At 40.8% G+C, this 22,790-nt stretch overlaps 1 protein-coding gene across 1 annotated transcript in view; it reads right to left on the bottom strand.

Moving 5' to 3' along the window:
• Nucleotides 1-14,639: 14,639 nt before the first annotated feature.
• Nucleotides 14,640-22,790, bottom strand: part of VSNL1 (visinin like 1) — a 188,665-nt gene continuing 180,514 nt past the window's right edge. The window contains exon 4 of the mRNA XM_069728120.1: nt 14,640-15,813. Coding sequence (XP_069584221.1) covers nt 15,616-15,813 — 198 coding nt within the window. The 3' untranslated portion in view covers nt 14,640-15,615. The remainder of the gene's footprint in view (nt 15,814-22,790) is intronic.

The following is a 22,790-nucleotide window of genomic DNA, read 5'->3' as shown; positions in this document are numbered from 1 at the left end:
CTGCGTAACAATAAAAAAGTTTGGTTCCAAAATTGTGCTGATGTAAAGTAGACATGTGTGAAATGTTACTTATTAAGTATTTTGTATATTTCACTTTCCTTCTCACCGCGTCACTCCACTAGCCGGTCAGGTATGTGCACTCCCCCTGTCTGCTTCTTGTTCTTATCAGTCGTCTGTACTTGCCTGCCTCCTGGAGCTTTCAGAGCGGTGTGCGCTTCTCACGGCTGGCGTGACCTGGTTGCCGTGGATACGCGTCCTTCCAGCGTCGCATGGCTGGCCCCTTCCACTGACGCGTCAGTGCGGGGCGCGGCGGTGTGACGTGGGACGCCGACTCCGCCACTTCCGGCCATTGCTATGCCAGGGCAAGCGCCACCATTACCGCTCAGCAGTCTGCAGCCCAATATAAAAAGACCTCACTAGCGCCCCCCGAGGAAGCAACGTATGCGAAACGTGCGTTGGGGCCCCTCTTACCACGCACAAGTAACAGGTTGGTTCAGTGTTTTCAATCTTTTATTATTTCTTACTCTCCACCTCTATCCTTTGCTACCATCCGGGATCTAGCCTGGCTTTACCCACTGTATATCTATGGGACGTCCCCGGTATAATATTGGTTCATACTATTTCCAATAGGCTATATGGGTTTCCTGATGGTGCTAGGTTTATATGAAAGTAATTGCTTGTATGTGTATACTCTGGACCCCCCCCTTTTTTGATGTGGTACGCCATGGAGCCTTTTAATGTTGATGTAGCTGCTCCTATGCTCTATTAGCTATAGGCACAATTATTATCTTGGATCTGTACGCATGTGGAGTAATCAGCTCACCTACTTTGATTATTTATAGGCATATATTTATATGTATCCTGTGTAAAGTTTACCTGATTATTTTTTCTTGTGCGTGGCACTAGTGTTGCCTTTCTTTTTTCATTGCATCTGTTCTATTGTTGTCTGTATTGTTGTATTTATATACTTTTTTAGATTTTTGTCTTCAATAAAAATTGTTTATTTTAGCTCGGGTGTCCATCTTTCATTGGTTTTCTTATATATATATATTATGGCGGAGTATTGATTTCGTTTGCCCCCCCCTATAGGTTTACTTATTAAGTATTTTGTGTGACATATCTCTTGTCATTTAAGGGCATGAAAATTCAAAGTTGGAAAATCGTGATATGTTAAAAATTTTGGCAAAATTTCCGTTTTTTTTTTCACAAATAAACGAAAGTAATATCAAATAAATTTTACCACTATCATGAAGAACAATATGTCACGAGAAAACAATGTCAGATTCACCGGGATCCATTGAAGCGTTCCAACCTCATAAAGGGACAGTGGTCAGAATTGTATAAATTGGCCCGGTCATTAACGTGCAAACCACCCTTGGGGGTAACAGGGGTTAAAGGGAATATGTCATCAGAAATTGACCTATTTTTACATCAGGTTTTTATGTTAAATTAATGTTTTAAACATTTTTGGCATTTGTTTACATGTCACAATCTTTATTAAAAATTAAAAAGAAATCTTGCAATTTTCACCCTGGCCACTGAGGCTTTCTTAGACTTTAACTTCCTATTGTTTTAGGAAACAACACATGTACATAGCCACAATGGTCAGATCACTCAACAATCTTTTGTATTGAAGTGTCTAATGAGAGTGTGCAAATGTCATGATGAATAGAGAGGGAGCAGGAGAAGCTGTGACATTGTCTATTGTGATTGGTGGCTCCTGGGTTATCAGTGTTACCTGTCGTGATCCTGTCTCTGATGATAATGAGCCTGTTGAACGCTCTTCCTGAAAGAAGAGGTAGTATTAGTATGAAGAAACTCCCAGTGCCCAGTGTGAAAATTGCAAGATTGCTATTTTTTTTTTTAATAAAGTTCATGAAATAGAAAAAAAGATGGCCATTAAAAATAAAAAAATACATGTAAGAAAAACCTGATTTTAAAAAATAGGTCATTTTTGATGATAGACTCTCTTTAAGGATATCTGTGCAAATCTTCTCTTGGGTAAAGTCCAATACATAACTACAGTTCCATTCACAATTGCAGTAAAATTGCTTGCTATGTTCACGTTATGTAATAATGTTAAAGTGGTTGTCCCATCAGTACAACCCCCGTAAAGGTGCTCTTTTAGGAAATATGAACCTTCTGATAGGGAAGAAGGCACACGTCCATGTGGACTACAGAAAATCATAGGACTCAGAGGTTCATTCTGGGGCAGAGATGAGTGAGAAACTGCTGAGTTTGTTATATTCAAGGTGTGCAAGCTGCTAGACCTCAAAAATACATTTTACAGGAAAACCCCTTAAAAGAAGCCATATTCATTGTGATCAGTCGATAAATGGGGCACTGTCTTTTTATAAAGGGGTTGACTCATCGATTACTTATTGCACAGTGAAATTTGATTTAAAACTTTGTAAATATGTTTGTCGATTTTTTTTCACTTATAGTGAAATTATGTCCACTCATGTTACTGCTGGAAGTGGAATATTCACATTTTACATCCTCAATGTTTAATTTTCTCATTCATACACAGCACAGTAAGGGGGTAATGTGGTCATCTGGTGCTGTACAGTCCTGTAATACTGACCACGATGATGTGCTTTTTTTTAACGCCAGTCTCCGGCAACATCTGAGTCCCCAGCTATGAGGCCAGATGCTTCACTATAAAGCCAATTTACCACACATGTGGCAGACCCCTCATCTGCTAAGCATAAAAAATGTAATGATTGGAGGACAGGTGAAAAATCGGAGCCCCTCTAGAGAAGAAATAGAAATTTTACTGATGATGTAGAGACTACAAGGTTTTATATGAATACAGTGGTTAGCACTGTTCCTTTTCAACAGTGGTGTCCTAGGGTCTAATCCCAGTAAGAACAACATCTGCAAGGAGTTTATATGTTCTCATGTTTGCGTGGGTTTCCTTCCATGCTCCAATGGGGACAATAATAATGTCTGTTAAGTGCTGCAAAATATGATTGTGCTATACAAGCAAGTATAATAAATATAGAAACATATAGCCAATATAAAGGATGCATAATAACTGTAGCTAGAAAAATTAGGCTTTCATGGAAGATACATTGATGATCTCACCTTTGGTTGGCCCTACCTTGTGCATTCAGATGGATGTTTCGGAGCTTCTTTGTGTTTATGGGGTTGTCTGACCTAATCAGTAGCGGGGAAACAACACATGGACACCTCATAGATCAGCTGTTATCAGCTCTGGTGGTGGCTGAATAGAACAGCTCCATACTCTCCACTTGGTTCACTATGCTTCAAGACCAGACAGTACAGTGGCTAACATTTCACTACATACTTTTTTTTCCAGATGTGAATGCCTCACAAACCCCATCCACTCAGCTATAGGTTGCCCCATGTATGAGTCCAGCATGACCTACCCCTCCAGTGTGTCCTCCAGGGCTCTGTATCTCACTGCTTCAGGGCACTTTCTATTCTAACAGTTCGGCATGCTACTTTCTTCCACAGCTTCACTACTACACACCACTACTCTTCATCATGTATTTTCAATGGTCAGCTCAGGATCTACTCTCAGACAGTCTTTAGTCCTCCCATTGTAATGTCAGCCATCACCAATGGGTCAGCTATGGGTCTCCCAAAATGGAACCAGGTGACTAACTGTGGAGTGTCTCTGGAGACCTTCCATCGCATAATTTGTTTATGAGCCTACAGTCTCCTCTGCAATAGACAAGCCATTCTGCCTCACAGGTCACTAATGCACCAGCGAGCCAACTTTCTCAGGCCTCCAGATCAATGATGCTCCTCTGATTCACATGGCCTTTGCTAAGCAAATTTTACAGGTCAACATGGCATCACATTCAAACACAAGCTTGGTGGTTGCAGTTCCCACTAGGTAGCACTGTTTGCTGTGTCCCAGAAATGGGAATAACCTGTAATGTATATTTCTCTGTGTTGAGTATTTTCCTCCAATCAGCAAAATTCCCTGTCTGCTAGGCAGAATTAGATTGTGTGAAGGTTGTTCCTATGTCCCTCCGGTAGTTGGGCTCTGTATTAGGTTGCTCCTCCCTTCTTCCTCAGTTTAGTCTACAGCAGCCATTACTCAAGATGCCTGTGTACTGCCCTATACAGACTACTCCTTTTTACCTACTGTTCATTATAATTAATACAAGATTTTGAAAGAAAACAGCACCATTTCTCCTGGTCTTTCTACAATTGCAGTGCCGATCGAGTTAAACTGTCTGTGGATGCTTGGTGGTGTAAGTACGAGTCACACAGTTATCTAAAAAGTTGATAATTAGAATGCTTGGGATTTGCAGCCATAGTAACATAGTAACATAGTTAGTAAGGCCGAAAAAAGACATTTGTCCATCCAGTTCAGCCTATATTCCATCATAAATCCCCAGATCTACGTCCTTCTACAGAACCTAATAATTGTATGATACAATATTGTTCTGCTCCAGGAAGACATCCAGGCCTCTCTTGAACCCCTCGACTGAGTTCGCCATCACCACCTCCTCAGGCAAGCAATTCCAGAATCTCACCGCCCTAACAGTAAAGAATCCTCTTCTATGTTGGTGGAAAAACTTTCTATCCTCCGGACGCAAAGAATGCCCCCTTGTGCCCGTCACCTTCCTTGGTATAAACAGATCCTCAGCGAGATATTTGTATTGTCCCCTTATATACTTATACATAGTTATTAGATCGCCCCTCAGTCGTCTTTTTTCTAGACTAAATAATCCTAATTTCGCTAATCTATCTGGGTATTGTAGTTCTCCCATCCCCTTTATTAATTTTGTTGCCCTCCTTTGTACTCTCTCTAGTTCCATTATATCCTTCCTGAGCACCGGTGCCCAAAACTGGACACAGTACTCCATGTGCGGTCTAACTAGGGATTTGTACAGAGGCAGTATAATGCTCTCATCATGTGTATCCAGACTTCTTTTAATGCACCCCATGATCCTGTTTGCCTTGGCAGCTGCTGCCTGGCACTGGCTGCTCCAGGTAAGTTTATCATTAACTAGGATCCCCAAGTCCTTCTCCCTGTCAGATTTACCATCAGGAAGAGGCAGAACACTATTTCTTCAATTTTCAAGAAGACAACTTGAACAGTCTGCTGCTTTCCCTCACAGGTCAGCATTGACTTCCTTGGGGCTTCAGATGTGAGTTAACTTCACACAAACCTCCTATGCCAGCGAACAATGTTGTCTTAGCTCCTGTTCGCTACTTCAGTCAAGATTGAGGTGCAACATATCTCCAGCATCACGAAGATCATGTCCACATTAGCGTCAAGCTCTTTCTGGCACCTCCTCATTAGCTGACAACCAGGAAACAAAATAGTTCTGTTGTCACCAACAAACATAGAAAGGGTTTGCGCACTACTTTTTCTAGCAACGTAGCCAGGCAGTAGTATGAGATCAGTAACAGCAGGTTGATCGATGAGTATATATAATTTGTTATTTTTGCACAATGCCGACACAATTTCTAACCTATAAAAAATAGTGGAGGTCCCTTTTAAGTCATGTTTTGCATTTCACGCCTTGAGACGCTCACACATGTGATTTTTCTACATTTCCTTTACTTAAAATTTCCATTAACCTTTTTTTGAACCATGAAGGCCTATACTGATCTATTGATCTCTTCTGATTGACATTTACCTGCTCTACACTCTGTTTACTAGTGGAAAAAAATACCTCTCTATAAACGGACTTGGTCATTCGGCTCCTTCCTTTGCTGGGCAGAGTCAAATTGAAGCTTAGCTTTTGTCATGTCTGTTGACAGGGTTAAGAAGGAGCAATCTAGCCAACTTGAATCTGTAGCATTTCATTGTACTTGAGTCTTCACATATTGTGCCAGAGGAGTCTGACTGCTGCAGCAGAGTTCAACGTACCGTGCACAATGTTAATGAGTCAAGGAGTAAGTCCCAGCATGTACGTGCAGATTCCATGCAGCTCATGGTGCAATGCAGGCAAATCCTTCTGCCTGTCTCCAGTTCTTAAAGCTATGGCTTTATTCTAAGGTCTTAGCTCTAGCAACATCAAGAATAGAGACTTGATTACACACAGGTGGATTATATTTATCATTATTAGGCATTTAGGTCAACATTGGATCATTCAGAGATCCACAATGAACTTCTGGAGTGAGTTTGCTGCACTGAAAGTAAAGAGGCCGAATAATATTGCACGCCCCACTTTTCAGTTTTTGAATTTCCACAAAAATTTAAAATAACCAATAAATTTCGTTCAACTTCACAATTGTGTTCCACTTGTTGTTGATTCTTCACACAAAATATATATTTGGTATCTTTATGTTTGAAGCATGATATGTGGGAAAAGGTTGAAAAGTTCCAGGGAGCTGAATACTTTCGCAAGGCACTGTTTCTACTAAAAGAGTAGGTATTTCAGCTCACCCTTGTAGATAGATTCCTTGTGGTCAGAGGGAGATCTGAGCATGGAAAGAGCGTCTCTGCTCAATGCTAAAAACTTGTCTATGAAGAAAAAGAAGGTATCCAGCTCCGGATTTAAAATTGAGAAAATTTATTTCAACATTTTAAAAATAAAAAGGAAGCTGCTTACAGATGACCAACAGATAATCTGTAGGCCTCTGATCCATCTGTCACGTCAGTAGTTTCTGGTGGCTGGGCAGGAGGCTTGTGAATCTCTTAACCTTCTTGGATCCCCAGTATTTTCCATCTGTCAGGTCAGTGATTTTTGGTGGCTGGGCAAGAGGCTCGTGAATCTCTTAACCTTCTGGGATCCCCAGTACTTTCCATCTGTCATGTCAGTGGTTATTGGTGGCTGGGCAAGAGGCTCGTGAATCTCTTAACCTTCTGGGATCCCCAGTACTTTCCATCTGTCATGACAGTGGTTTTTGGTGGCTGGGCAAGAGGCTCGTGAATCTCTTAACATTCTGGGATCCCCAGTATTTTCCATCTGTCAGGTCAGTAGTTTCTGGTGGCTGGGCAGGAGGTTCGCGAATCTCTTACCTTCCGGGATCTCTAGTACTTTTTTTTTTAGCCAGGGCTGGCGCGACATCATCATTGTTGCATGGTGTTCAGATGAGGTTGTGCCAGCCCTGGCTAATCAAAAGACTCACTGGTGATCCTGGAAGTTAAAAGATTCACAGGTCTCCAGAGACCATGGAGCTCGCAAATGGACTGGAGTCCCGTGAAATGATCCACCCACATCTATCTTGTTCCTGTTCAAAAGTGGTTTCAATGTAAGAACCCAAACTAATTCTGAGGATTATTGCTCTTCTGGATGCCTTCCCTGTGTGCGTCATTGGCATCTGTTGAGTACTTTTTATAATTGTGGCATAGTTTGGCTGTTAAGATGTAAATCAAGCACATATAGGTGGCAAAAGGCAGAGAATAATGTAAAGGAGTGATGCACTTAGCAGATTGCACTACCCTCTGTGCACTTGCAGCCGAATTGGCATAAAGCATTATTATTTTAACTTTCTCAGTGCTGTAAAATCTCTTTGGGACTCAGATGGCATGTTTGTATTTGCCTAGCACTATCTTGTCCAATGCTGTAATTGGGTTTCTGACCTTTGGGGTAAGTACACATGGGATGAATACACTGTGGGTTTTCTACCATGGAATTGCATTAAAAAACCTCTATTACAGTGCCAGCATTGTGTGTTGGATTTTATGGAATATATAAAACTGGTCTGCAGTGAAAATTGACCAGCACAAATTTCTTCAATACAGAGGGTAGAATGTGCGATAAAGCTGCTGCATTTCTGCAACAGCCGCAACAATTTCTCTGCTAAATCTTTACTGCCAAAAATTCACAGCATGTCCAAGCCTTAAGAAAAAAGCTTTCCTTACCACCTGATCTAATAGTATGGACATAACTAACAGGCTGTATGACGGACATGGTGTACATCTGTGTGACTGGCGCCTTATCTAAGCCTCATATAATACTAGGTGACCGCCCCCTCCAACCCTTGTGAACTTACACTACAGCTACTGATCGGGTCCTTTAAGAATGTAAAAGGTTCAATGTTTGTTGCCGAAAGGCCAGCTTCTGCTCATTTTTTTTTTTAATAGATAAAACAATTAGGGTCCAATTAATCATTTGCTATTTATTGAAGTCCTCTTTTCTTTTTTTTTCTTGAAGTATTCACTGATGTATTTTTGCACCAAATTTGATAAAAATTTGGTGCAAAATCAAAAATCTTCCTTATTTTTGCCTTTAAACAAGCAGTTTTTGTGACTTTTTAGCACCAAAAAGTCGCAAAAATGCACCAAGTTGAAATTTCCTTCAAAAAAATTACTCATGGAGGACAATGGAATAAGCTGTGCCCCAAAAAATGCGACATTTGTTAAAAGTCACATTTCATTAATCTGTCTAAAACATGTGGATAAACAAAGTTGTCAAGGAAAAATAAAAATAAAGAGTTCAAAAAGAAAGAAAACTTAAAAAGTAGTTGAAAATGTATAGAGAACAGTGATGAACGAGCATGCTCGGGAGCTAACCGACTGTCTTCGGCAAGCTCAAATAGTACAGTATGTTTGAGACGGCGCAGCTGCCACACTTGCATGGATTCCCTGTTTGATAGGCAATCCTTGCAGGTGTTGCGGCTGTCTAACAGCTGTGAGACATGCAGCCGTGGGAACATATTTTTCGAGCATGTCGAAGACACCTGATTAGCACCCGAGCATGTGCGGATAACACCTTACACGCGCACACTCGCTCATCACTAATAAGAGAATAAGGAGTAAATCCACTAATAAAGAGCAAATTGCTCCAGGTTAGACAACGTTGGTGAATTAGGGCCATACTCATCCGTAAAAACTAGTGATCTGGCCAATTTTTATCTTTTTAGGGGTTCAAAACTGCCCATTTAAGTCAATAAAAAAAAGGATAGCACTCGTATACCATCAGATACCATCCATTTGTCATCTGAATGTGGTCTGTTTTTCATTCATTATAGTAGAAGCTGAATATTAAGCATCGCCTGATAACTAAGCAATGTGACAGGTCATCTGAAGGCTCCTAATGGAGCTTACTTTGGACTTAGTCCAAAACCTAGCTGTAGCCTCCGCGGTCAAAAACCAAATAATTGTGAGTCTTATTTTTTTGGCTTTACTTTCTATTCAAACCTTTGAAACAATCATGACATGTTTTCTGGCAGAGTTCATTAAATATTGACCAGGTGGCATCCCCAGTTGCTTGACATGAATGATTCTCGACGATTAGCTTCATCCACTCTCTTCTGTGTATCTACCATTAGCATCACTAATATAGAAGTGTACGTCTATGAATAAAGAGGCCGGATCGTTGGCTGCAATGATAAATCACTACGTAACACAAAGTGCCTAAGGATGCAATAACCACAGGAGAGAATAGCGATGGGACCGGGACGGCTACGGGTTCAGCACCCGGGTGACGGGACCCATCATTTTTTACAATAACAATAATATTATCCTGGGATCTGCAGACGGAAAATTCTAAAAATATCCAATTCACAGCTTGAATAACATAATTTATTGATAATGACGGTTGAAAGAGACCACACATCCTAGCACCAATCAACCAATCACCGAATTAGCAGCTCCCATTTTACGGTAGAAATCGCTGCCCTTGTTAAAAGGATTGTCTGGGATTAGCAACTTTTGATTTTTGTTTTTCTACAGAAACGGTGTCGCTCCAATACATGGTGCTCACAATCTTACTGCTTAGTCCCACTGAAGTACTGCAATACCAGAAGACAAGGCCAATAGATAAGTATGGCACTGGTTTGGCAAAAGGTTGCTCCTCTTTTTGCTGTCATTTTATTATCAGAAATTAGTGGTTTCTAACCTGCGGCTGAAAATAGCTTCTTTACATGTGCTGACAGCCATTTGCCTTCACATGACATAAATTTGACAATGGCGTTCCAATGAAGTATGATGGTGCCACTCTACAGCTTAGCAGTGGTATGGACCCATACCATGACGGCCTACCGGTGGCCTTCCACTTTCTCCTCCCAACAACAGATGTTATTGACCTCATTGTAAACTTCATATAGACCCTAAAATCCATAGCGGGAGATTTTTCAACAAAAATTGTGTGGAGCAACCTTGTGCTGCCACTTCTGCTCTGACCCATTGAGATACGGTCTCTGTAAGACCTCTGAAAGTCAGTGTGGTTTCTGGCACTAAGAAATTAGCAGCAGATCCCCGAAATCCTGTGTGTTGCTCGCTGTGACCTCCATGGACCAGACTTCTTTTTTCCAGCAAATCTCATGGATGATCAATTAGATTGAGATGTGGAGAATTTGGAGACAAGTCATCACCTTGAATTTGTTGTCATGTTCCTTAAACCAATTTTTCCAGTGTGGCCTGGACATTATCCTACTGAAAAACAGCACTGCCAATGGGGAATTGTGCTGCCATGAAGGGAGGTACAAGATTTTTGTGGTATGCATCACGTACACATGAATCTCAGGACCCAGGGTTTCTCAGAAGAATGTTGCCCCATCACACAGGCATCACACCACTCCACTGGCATTTCATCTTCTCAATGTGCATCCTTGTGCTATCTCTACCCGATATGTGAAGGGCTCAAACCCAGCCATCCATGTGATGTAGGAGACATGATTGATCAGACCGGGCCATCTTATTCCATTAATTAAGTTCTGATGCTCGCGCACCCATTTTTGGCTCTTTGGCAAAATACAGCAAGGGCACTGTGGGCAGTCTGTGGCTACACTTCCCCACACACAAATTATGATGCTTTTCTGACAACTTTCTTTTTAAAACATCACAGTTTTGACTCATATAGCTCATATTCTTACTTATGGCTGTGTTTCTGGCTTCCAGCACACATACGCTATGTCTGCATAGAATTTTTTGAGGCAGACAAATTCACAAAAATTTTAGGCTGTGTTCACACGCAGTGGTCATGCTGCAGCTTTTAACCACAATAGTCCTGCGCTGCTGCAGTCTTTCTACTATTTCCCAGCACTTCCAGTCGCAAGAGCAGTACAGGCGGTTGCACCGCTTTTCACATGACACAGTCGTTTCCCTGCAAGATTAATTGGTTGCGCAAGGAAACATTGAAAAGACTGCAGTGGCACAAGCTGTTGAGGTTAAGTCGCAGCATGACCACTGCCTGTGTATGCAGCCTAAGGGTTTGTTCACACTGAGTTTTGAAACAGATAAGGCAGCACTCTTTAGCGCCATAGCATGCAAACATAAAACATGAAAATTGAATTGCATTACTGCACTAGAAATATGAAAAATTGAGAATACTTAGCGCATAAATTGGCCAATTCATGTGTACCTGGCAGCCACGATACAGCGATTCTCGATGCCAGGACCTAATGCCATCCTCTCTTAGACAGTCTATATCTCTCTGGAAACCTAATGTTAATCCTTTCTTTAACTGAAGTCTACATCTCTGTGGAGGGGTAGAATCCTGCTGCAATTAAAAACACCTAAGGCTAAGGGGCGAAGTGCTCAATCAGAAGGCTAATACAAATATTAAAAAAAACTGATCAGCACATCTGAACATAAATTAGGTCTGAACAGGTGCTCACCTAGAGTTGCCAACTCACATACAATGAAACAGAATCGCCTTAACGTGGCTGCCCTGGTACACATGAATTGGCCAATTTATGAGCTAAGCAATTCAATATTCATGTTTTATGTTTGCATGCTATGGCGCTACAGAGTGCTGCCTTATCGGTTTCATTGTATGTGAGTTGGCGACTCTAGATAAGCACCTGTTCAGACCTGATTTGTATTTGGATGTGACCGTCAGTTTTTTTGACACACTGAGTTTTGGGCACAGAAACTGAGCTGAACACAGTTTTTTAGGAAGTTTTTAGTTTTTGAGGAGGATCTTGGAGAGCTTCCACTCCAAACACTCAACAAAAAGACTCTGTGAGGACATACCCTTATAAGAGAAACAGCTTCAGGAAATAGCAAAGTGTATTTACCATATAAATATTTAGGAAAGAATGTCCAAGATTTTTTAAAGCGTTTTTTTTTTGTAGAGGATCCGCACTAAAAAGCAGGTGTCACTGTAAGATAATCAATGTTCAATCAAAAGGAGATTCATGCTGCCCAAATTATGAGCAGGATTCTGAAAAGCAGTGCCATGGAGTCAGAGTCCACTTTGGGGGAGTATAACATGGACCAACTCTGAAAATATATAATAAATTGGGTACAGTACTTCAGTGAAGGATGTGCTCAGATTTTTTTCATAAGAATATGGGAAAGTTATGAAATGTCCTATAAACGTCTGTTCTGTTCCTGATCTAAGGATCTGGGCTTTTAGTTGGGATGAATCTGTGCTGCACTTTATGTACATGCTCAGTAGTAACCAGTGCTGTGGAGTCATAGATGAGTTGAATCTGTGCTGCACTTTATGTACATGCTCAGTAGTGAGGCAGGGCTGTGGAGTCATAGATGAGATGAATCTGTGCTGCACTTTATGTACATGCTCAGTAGTGAGGCAGGGCTGTGGAGTCATAGATGAGATGAATCTGTGCTGCACTTTATGTACATGCTCAGTAGTGAAGCTCATTCTATAAAGATCAGAGGAAAAAGGTACTGGGAAGGAATGGCTGCAGTCATCTCAGAACTGCTAGAGTGAGCAGGAAACCAGAATAAAGGCAAGAACTTCTTAAAGCATATTTAAACTTTCAATAAACTATGCATTAATTAATAGTCCAGTGTGTGTTCTTTCTATGTGCCTTATGTTTTAGTTTTCTTTTCGTCTAAGCTCATGGTTGGAGAGGTTAGCTGCTCTGATGCATTCTTCAATACTGTGGAGTTGGAGTCGGGGAAATTGAGGAGTCTGAGTGTGAGGATTGGCTTACCAACTCTACAGCCCTGCTGAAAAGATACACGTGCAAGTGTAAGGCCCTGGAGAGTTTGAAGACCAGCAGCGTCAGAGGCAGTGTGTAAATTCCACTGTGCACTGCAAGGTTGGTTGGCAATAGTCTCCTCGAGGGGATTCAGGGGCAACACCAGAATACATACACTCCCTGACAGAAGTTATAAAAATATTTAGAATTGAGAGTACTCAGTGGTTGATACCTTTTAGGCTATGTGCACACGATGCGGATTTTGCTGCGAGACCGCAGCGTTTCTGCAGCTGCGGATCCGCAGCAGTTTCCCCTGCGTTTACAGTTCAATTTTCCACTGTGGATTTATCAAATCTGCTGGAATCCACTGCGGAAAAATCCGCAGTAGACCCAGACTACGTGTGCACATAGCCTTAATGGCTAACTGAAAAGATGGTAACAAATTGCAAGCTTTCAAGACTACACAGGTCTCTTCATCAGGCAAAGATTAAAAGAAATTCTGAAGAATCACATATTTATGCACAACATAGCACAGAAAAAAAACAACCATGGATAAGACAGGTGACATGAAGCAGAATTACCATGAGTGATAAACAGTTATGTCCATAAATATTGGGCCAGTTCTTAGATAAGGAATGTTTTATTGTCCTCTGAATGGGGTCTGGTTCTGTTGTGATGACCCCTCATAGTCTGAGGGGCAAGTTCCTTTGTTGATGTAAAAAGACATAAATCCATGCGACACATTCAATCCTGCAGTGAGACTATCAAAGGTCGTCATCAGTTTATATTTCCCATACTCTTCTGTCTCTCTTAGATTTGAAGCTACCTTTTAACACAAGTAATTTCATGTCCATAATGTTATGATTTGGGAGACAAAAATGTTTTGCCACAGGTAGATCCATTCTTTTTTCTCTTATTGTATGGCGGTGAGAATTTATCCTTGTTCTAAGCTTTTGCCCTGTCTCCCCCACATTCAGACCCACAGTTGGACATTTAGTACAAATAATTAGGTACACCACATTAGAAGTGTCGCAGCTGAAAGTACCTGGTATCTTGTAGTCCTGATGTGAATTGGGGATCTTTATCTTGTCCATGGTCATTATAAATGGACAGGTTTTACATTTTTTCTGATTGCAAGGAAAGGTACCTGCAGCTGTTGGAGAGGACAGAGAGCTCTTCACAATGATGCTTCTTAGATTTGGGGGCTGCCTGAAACACAGTAGTGGGGGGTCTGGAAAAATGTATTGTAATCGGGCATTTTTGCCTGATGAGACCTGTGCATTCTCGAAAGCTTGCAATTTGTTACCATCTTTTCAGTTAGCCATTAAAAGGTATCAACCACTGAGGACTCTCAATTCTAAATATTTTTCTATCTAGTTATGTCGCTTATCCATGTTATGTAAATAAAAGCTTATAACCTGACGTTAACTTCATCCATTGGTTGTATAAATTATTCTTTTGAAAGCTGAAACCCTCCGAAATGTGGTTTAGGTTAAGAAAATAAATTGGCATCAATGCAGAAATATTGATCAGTTAGTGGACACAGAATGGTCAGATTTTGGCAAGACAACATTACTTTCTGTGGGCGACAAAACTTTTGTCTTGCCAAAATCTGACCATTCAGAGCTTTTATTTACATAACATGGATAAGCGACATAACTTCTGTCAGGGAGTGTAGGGCTAAGGAGAAATTTGTCAGTCCAAGCACACAATAGCCCCTGAGAGCTTCAGACACATGGGATCATTCACATAGGAGGCTTAGTCTGTGCTGATAAGATGAGGACCTGAACTACAACTCTGACAACTCGATGCATGAAGGACAGTAGTTACAGTTCTGCATACAAAATTCTAGACATCACCTGGGAAAGAGTCAAATGGTATAAATTATTTATTTGGGGACATATATTGCAACCTCTTTTGAAAATTCAGAAATCAATCTACTTTTCTAAGAAATTGATACTGCTTTCAATCCCATTGAAACAACAGGTCACCTTTATATATCTTCGTATATGCATCTCATGTACGAGTACCTATGTATATAGTATTTATATACACAAAACATACATATATCATCTTGGCGGAACTTATATGTACATACATCTATATATATATATATTTATATATAGTTCTCTGAATGAATTTTGGGAGGGTTTCGGTGGGACTTGCTTTTGTTCACTCTCCGTTGCTCTTGATGCGATTCTTTCCCGATTTGTTTTAGGGCGCAAATGAGGTAAGAATTAAGGCAAACCTAAGAGGCATGCAAATGAATTACACATATATTCACCGACATCACAAGCACATGTGTGAAAGGGACGGGGTAGATCCATGAGCCGAAGTCATGTCCCTCCGCCTGCCCGGGACTACTTTACAGCGGGTGAGATGCGCTAGTCGGAACAGTAACATCGCCATGGCAATCAGTGTCACTACCACGAACACGTAAAAAGAGACACACAGCTAGCATCAGTAAAACAATAAATAGTATCAATATGCGGTACGTTACTGATGCACAGGCTTCAGGGACTTATGAAATTACATTGCACACTTCACATTTGTGGCAGTCAATTTTTTTTCCTGTTTTTTTTTATATGTTTGTTTCTTTTTAATATAGATATTGTATATACTTTTTAAAATTCTTTTAGCAAATGACATTCTCATGCACACAAGTGTCTCAAACACAAGAAGCAAGTCCATTTATAGGTAGTCCAAGCAATTATTTTTGTTTTTTTGTTATTTTTGTGTTTTTTTTTTCTGTTTTCGTCGTGGAAATAGCTGCAAACTGAATGGAACATTGACATTTTTTTTTTTCGTTTTGTGCAGTCCGAAACGCGTCAGAGTGATTACTCATTTTTGAATGTCACACTGGAGCAGTAATACGATGGAAGGGTCGCTCTTTGCGGCTTCTTTGAATTCATCCAGTGTGATTTGGTCGTCTTTGTTCTTATCCATCTTGCTGAAGATCTTGTCTACCCGCTGCTCGGGCGTCAGGCCGTCTTCGTTCATTTTCATCATTATCACAGTGCCCACCATTTTATAGATAGCCTGGGGAACGAAGAAAAGAAAAGAGATTAACAATTTCGGGTACACTAGGGACATGCATAATGGAGAAAGGCGTCACATTTACGTTTTAAACTTTATATACACAGCGCTGAATGAGTGCTGTGTATACAAGTATAAGAAGCACTGACATTGCTTCCTTCTCCGGACCTAGCAGTCACATTTACGTTTTAAACATCGCTGCACAGTCAGCAGCTGCGGGAGCGGGGAGAAGGCTGTCAAACACGACCGGATTCTCCATAGACTTTCCATAGAGAAGGCAGAGATGGTTTATTACCCTCTCTGCTTTTCTTACAGTTATGTACACAGCGCTGAACAAGTGCTGTGTATACAAGTATAAGAAGCACTGACATTACTTCCTTCTCCGGACCCAGCAGGAGTTGCTGGGTGTTTACCGATATATCACAGAAAATATCCACAAATTCTAAAAATCACTGACCAAAGTGGATTACTACGATAAAATATAAACTTTTAATAAATTGCTAAAATAATGATAGAATTCCACTGTGCTATTTGCTGGTCTATTTAGCAAAACTCCTATCAGGACCAATATAGCACACGTCCTGATAATTTATTTATATTTATATGTCAGATAGAAATAAAGACTAATATTCATCATTTCTTTATAGTAAGGTTATATGTGAAAGATCTGTACGCTGTAGTATAATCTTTCAGACTTTCAACACCAGCTATCTGTTCGTTTTACATCTGCCTATTGATATACTGTTAGCAATTGTTGCTGTGTTTAGTCTTTTTGCTGTCATTCACTGCTATCATATAAACTGGAAGGTTTCAAGTGCATCGTCGCCAGACTCTATTGATTTATGCCTTCTATGGCAGTTTGAGGGGTACAATATGTTAAATAAATAGAATAAAAAATAAAAATAAAGTAAAAGCAAGAAAAAAAGAAAGTCAATCCAAACCACTGTTTCTAGCCCTGCCCCTGCTGAAAAAAACCCCAAAACATATAAACAATGTATAAAAGTATTATGAAAAGGGGAAACACAGAAAAACAATTTAAAATTTATTTTAGTGGCCCTTTGTGGTCTTATTTTTTTTAAAAAGATCAAATTTTTTTTAAGCAAAAAACACCCATAAATCTGATTTTATATATAAATGACATAAAAGTTAGGCCCAATATATAAAAAAATAACCAGGAAATAATTTCAATAAACGAACGAGAACATTTTTTAAAAATTCTTAAAACAAAAAGTGTCAAAACACCCCCGAAAAACCATGCCTGGTCGTAAAAAAAGGGAGAAAATGGTCCATTCTTGACCTGGTTAACAGAGGCAGTTGAATTATGATTACATTTCTTGGTCTGTAATTGATTGCACTATGATAGTGCATTGGGTAATAAATTGGAAATGTAGTGAAAAAACAATTTCTGTAAATATTTATTTTCCCCTCGGCCACTCATTCCGTTTCACTAACACATTAAGCAAAAACTGCAGCTGCATCCCCCTCTTCCCCTCCTGATCCTGTCTTCTATTTATGTTATTATTATAGATTGATTTTTTGGAGACTGATGAAGGTTTCTAAACATTTACAGAGAAAGGGAAACTAATGCAGGTGGAACATGCCACTGTTAAAATATATCACAAAGTTGGAGGAATTCACGTGTGCTACTTTTTATGCAAAAACATTCAAAACAGTAACATTGCCCTAAGGGCTATAGACACCTATGCCATAGGAAAAATTAGTCCAACATGTTACTGGTTAATGTCAGTTATCAGACCCCGTAATAAGTAATATGTGGTGAATATAAGTTCTGTGGATTGAGGATATTTCCCTCACTAGCTCTTGTGTATCGACAATTCAATGGAAGGCTTCAAACAGAGGCTGGACAGACATCTGTCTGAGATGGTTTAGTGAATCCTGCATTGAGCAGGGAGTTGGACACGATGACCCTGGACGTCCCTTCTAACTCTAACATTCTATGATTATATGGGTTGGGTGTAATCCATTAAAAATCGAGAAAACTGCATGTACAGTGGGTACAGAAAGTATTCAGACCCTTTTAAATTTTTCACTTTTTGTTTCATTGCAGCCATTTGGTAAATTTCATTTTTTTTTCTCATTAATGTACACTTTGCCCCCCATCTTTACTGAAAAAAACCCCAGAAATGTAGAAATTTTTGCAAACTTAATAAAAAAGATAATCTGAAATATCACATGGTCACTGGATGAAAGAGGAATTGGGTTAGGAGGAGATTAAGGGAAAATAGGCCTGAGGAGGTTTCGCCTATAAAATAATGGTATATAAATTCATAGTGAAGGACATTATATTATACTAAAGTATATAATGCTACAAGACATGTTAAAAGAAGGACGTGAACTGTCTACGTGGGAAAGGGGGGAGGGAAGGGGATGAAGGGGGGTGGGATGGGTAAAGGGGGGTTAATGCTGGGGGGGGAATTGAAAAATACATGTGTTATTGTTAAATGCTTATTGCATTTTTATAAATCAACTAGCTAAAGAGCCTGGGCATAGTAAATATCTGTGGTTAGTTATAGCACCTCACTTCTCTTATTTTCCCATCATGCCTCTCATTTTCTCCCTTACACCTCTCATTTTCCCCCTCACTCCTCTTATTTTCCCCCTCACTCCTCGCATTCCCCCCTAACACTTGTCATTTCGACCTCACATCTGTCATTTTCCGATCACTCCACAATTTTCCCTCACTCCTCTCATTTTGCACTCAGACCTTTTCATTTTCACCTCACACCTCTCATTTTCCCCTCAGTATATACATGTTTGTCATCTCCCTTATATATAGTATACACCTGTATGTCATCTCCCCTGTATATAATAATAATAATAATCTTTATTTTTATATAGCGCTAACATATTCCGCAGTGCTTTACATTTTTGCACACATTATCATCACTGTCCCCGATGGGGCTCACAATCTAAATTCACTATCAGTATGTCTTTGGAATGTGGGAGGAAACCGGAGTGCCCGGAGGAAACCCACGCAAACACGGAGAGAACATACAAACTCTTTGCAGATGTTGTCCTTGGTGGGGTTTGAACCCAGGACTCCAGCGCTGCAAGGCTGCTGTGCTAACCACTGCGCCACCCTGTATATAGTATATACCTGTATGTCATCTCCTCCTGTATATACCTGTGTGTCATGTCCTCCTGTATATAGTATATACCTGTATGCCATCTTCTCCTGTATATAGTATATACCTGTGTGTCATCTCCCCTGTATATAGTATATATGTGTGTGTCATCTCCTCCTGTATATAGTATATACCTGTGTCTCATCTCCTCCTGTATGTAGTATATACCTGTATGTCATCTCCTCCTGTATATAGTATATACGTGTGTCATCTCCTCCTGTATATAGTATATACATGTGTGTCATCTGCTCCTGTATATAGTATATACCTGTGTGTCATCTTCTCCTGTATATAGTATATACCTGTGTGTCATCTCCTCCTGTATATAGTATATACCTGTGTGTCATCTCCTCCTGTATATAGTATATACCTGTGTGTCATCTCTCCTGTATATAGTATATACCTGTGTGTCATCTCCTCCTGTATATAGTATATATCTGTGTGTCATCTCCTCCTGTATTAGACCGCGTTCACACGTTATTTGGTCAGTATTTTTACCTCAGTATTTGTAAGCTAAATTAGCAGCCTGATAAATCCCCAGCCAACAGGAAGCCCTCCCCCCTGGCAGTATATATTAGCTCACGCATACACATAATAGACAGGTCATGTGACTGACAGCTGCCGTATTTCCTATATGGTACATTTGTTGCACTTGTAGTTTGTCTGCTTATTAATCAGATTTTTATTTTTGAAGGATAATACCAGACTTTTGTGTGTTTTAGGGCAAGTTTCATGTGTCAAGTTGTGTGTGTTGAGTTGCGTGTGGCGACATGCATGTAGCGACTTTTGTGAGATGAGTTTTGTGTGGCAACATTCATGTAGCAACTTTTTGTGTGTCGAGTTGCATGTGACAGGTTAGTGTAGCAAGTTGTGTGCAGCTAGATTTACGCATGGCGAGTTTTGCGCGTGGCGAGTTTTACGTGTGGTGCGTTTTGAGTATGTGCAAGTTTTGTGTGAGGCAACTTTTGCATGTGTTGCAACTTTTGTGCATGTGGCAATTTTTCCGCGTGTGCAATTTTTCCACCTGTAGCGAGTTTTCCATGAGGTGAGTTTTGCACGTGTGGCGAGTTTTGCGTGAGCCTAGTTTTGCATGTGGCGAGTTTTGCGCGTGGCGAGTTTTGAGCGGCGACTTTTGTGTTTCAACTTTTATGTGGCGAGGTTGGTGTATGTGTGGTGAAATGTGTGCTGATGGTGGTATATGTGTTCAAGCACGAGGTAGTGTGTGGCGCATTTTGTGTGTGTGTTCATATCCCCGTGTGTGGTGAGTATCGCATGACGGGGCCCCACTTTAGCAACTGTACGGTATATATTCTTTGGCGCCATCGCTCCCACTCTTTAAGTCCCCCTTGTTCACATCTGGCAGCTGTCAATTTGCCTCCAACACTTTTCCTTTCACTTTTCCCCATTATGTAGATAGGGGCAAAATTGTTTGGTGAATTAGAAAGCGAGGGGTTAAAATTTCACCTCACAACATAGCCTATGACGCTCTCGGGGTCCAGACGTGTGACTGTGCAAAATTTTGTGGCTGTAACTGCGACGGTGCAGATGCCAATCCCGGACATACATACATACATACACACACACATTCAGCTTTATATATTAGATAAAAATCTATTTGATTAAAAAAATAAATATCACATGGTCATAAGTACTCAGACCCTGTGCTCAGACACTCATATTTAAGTCACATGCTGTCCATTTCCATGTGACGGTTCTAGTCCTTCACTGGAGTCCAGCTGTGTTTAATTAAACTGATAGGCCATGATTTGTAAAGGCACACACCTATATAACACATCACAGCTCACAGTGCATGTCAGACCAAATGGGAATCATGAGGTCAAAGGAACTGGCCAAGGAGCTCAGAGGCAGAATTGTGGCAACGTACAGATCTGGCCAAGCTTACAACAGAATTTCTGGAGTAATCAAGGTTCCTAAGAGCACAGTTTCCTCCATAATCCTTAAATAGAAGACGTTTGGGACCACCAGAAGTCTTCCTAGACCTGGCCGTCCAGTGAAACTGAGCAATCGTGGGAGAAGAGCCTTGGTGTGAGAGGTAAAGAAGAACCCCAAGATCACTGTGGCTGAGCTCCAGAGATGCAGTAAGGAGATGGGAGAAAGTTCCACAAAGTCAACTATCACTGCAGCCCTCCACCAGTCAGGCCTTTATAGCAGAGTGACCCGACGGAAGCCTCTCCTCACTGCAAGAAGTATGAAAACCCGCATAGAGTTTGCTAAAAAACACATGAAGGACTCCCAGACTATGAGAAATAAGATTCTCTTGTTTAATGAGATGAAGATAGACATTTTGGTGATAATTCTAAGCAGTATGTGTGGAGAAAACCAGGCACTGCTCATCAGCTGCCCAATACAATCCCAACAGTGAAACATGGTGGTGGCAGCATCATGCTATGGGGGTGTTTTTCAGCTGCAGGGACAGGACGCTGTCATTGAAGGAAACATGAATGCAGCCAAGTACAGAGATATCCTGAATGAAAACCTCTTCCAGAGTGCTCTGGTTCTCAGACTTGGCCGAAGGTTCACCTTCCAACAAGACAATGACCCCAAGCACACAGCTAAAATACCGTATATACTCGAGTATAAGCCGACCCGAGTATAAGCCGACCCCCCTAATTTTGCCACAAAAAACTGGGAAAACTTATTGACTCGAATATAAGCCTAGGGTGGAAATGCAGCATTTACCGGTGAATTTCAAAAATAAAAATAGATCATTATTGCCCCATAGCTGTGCCATATAGTGCTCTGCACCGTTCATATTTCCCCATAGCTCTGCCATATAGTGCTCTGCACCGTTCATATTTCCCCATAGCTCTGCCATATAGTGCTCTGCACCGTTCATATTTCCCCATAGCACTGCCATATAGTGCTCTGCACCGTTCATATTGCCCCATATCTGCCCCATATAGTGCTCTGCACTGTTCATATTGCCCCATATCGTGCTCTGCACTGTTCATATTGCCCCATATCTGCCCCATATAGTGCTCTGCACCGTTCATATTGCCCCATATCTGCCCCATATAGTGCTCTGCACTGTTCATATTGCCCCATATCTGCCCCATATAGTGCTCTGCACTGTTCATATTGCCCCATATCTGCCCCATATAGTGCTCTGCACTGTTCATATTGCCCCATATCTGCCCCATATAGTGCTCTGCACCGTTCATATTGCTCCATATCTGCCCCATATAGTGCTCTGCACCGTTCATACTGCCCCATAGATGCTCGGTATAAATCTGTGCCGCCGCTGCTGCTGCTGCAATGAAAAAAAAAAAAGCCATACTCACCTCTCTTGATTGTAACATAGTAACATAGTAACATAGTTAGTAAGGCCGAAAAAAGACATTTGTCCATCCAGTTCAGCCTATATTCCATCATAATAAATACCCAGATCTACGTCCTTCTACAGAACCTAATAATTGTATGATACAATATTGTTCTGCTCCAGGAAGACATCCAGGCCTCTCTTGAACCCCTCGACTGAGTTCGCCATCACCACCTCCTCAGGCAAGCAATTCCAGATTCTCACTGCCCTAACAGTAAAGAATCCTCTTCTATGTTGGTGGAAAAACCTTCTCTCCTCCAGACGCAAAGAATGCCCCCTTGTGCCCGTCACCTTCCTTGGTATAAACAGATCCTCAGCGAGATATTTGTATTGTCCCCTTATATACTTATACATGGTTATTAGATTGCCCCTCAGTCGTCTTTTTTCTAGACTAAATAATCCTAATTTCGCTAATCTATCTGGGTATTGTAGTTCTCCCATCCCCTTTATTAATTTTGTTGCCCTCCTTTGTACTCTCTCTAGTTCCATTATAT

Source organism: Ranitomeya imitator, chromosome 5 (assembly GCF_032444005.1).
Source record: "Ranitomeya imitator isolate aRanImi1 chromosome 5, aRanImi1.pri, whole genome shotgun sequence".
Classification (NCBI taxonomy): domain Eukaryota; kingdom Metazoa; phylum Chordata; class Amphibia; order Anura; family Dendrobatidae; genus Ranitomeya; species Ranitomeya imitator.
The sequence above is the reverse complement of the archived record's forward strand: the minus strand, read 5'-3'. Positions and strand labels throughout refer to the sequence as shown.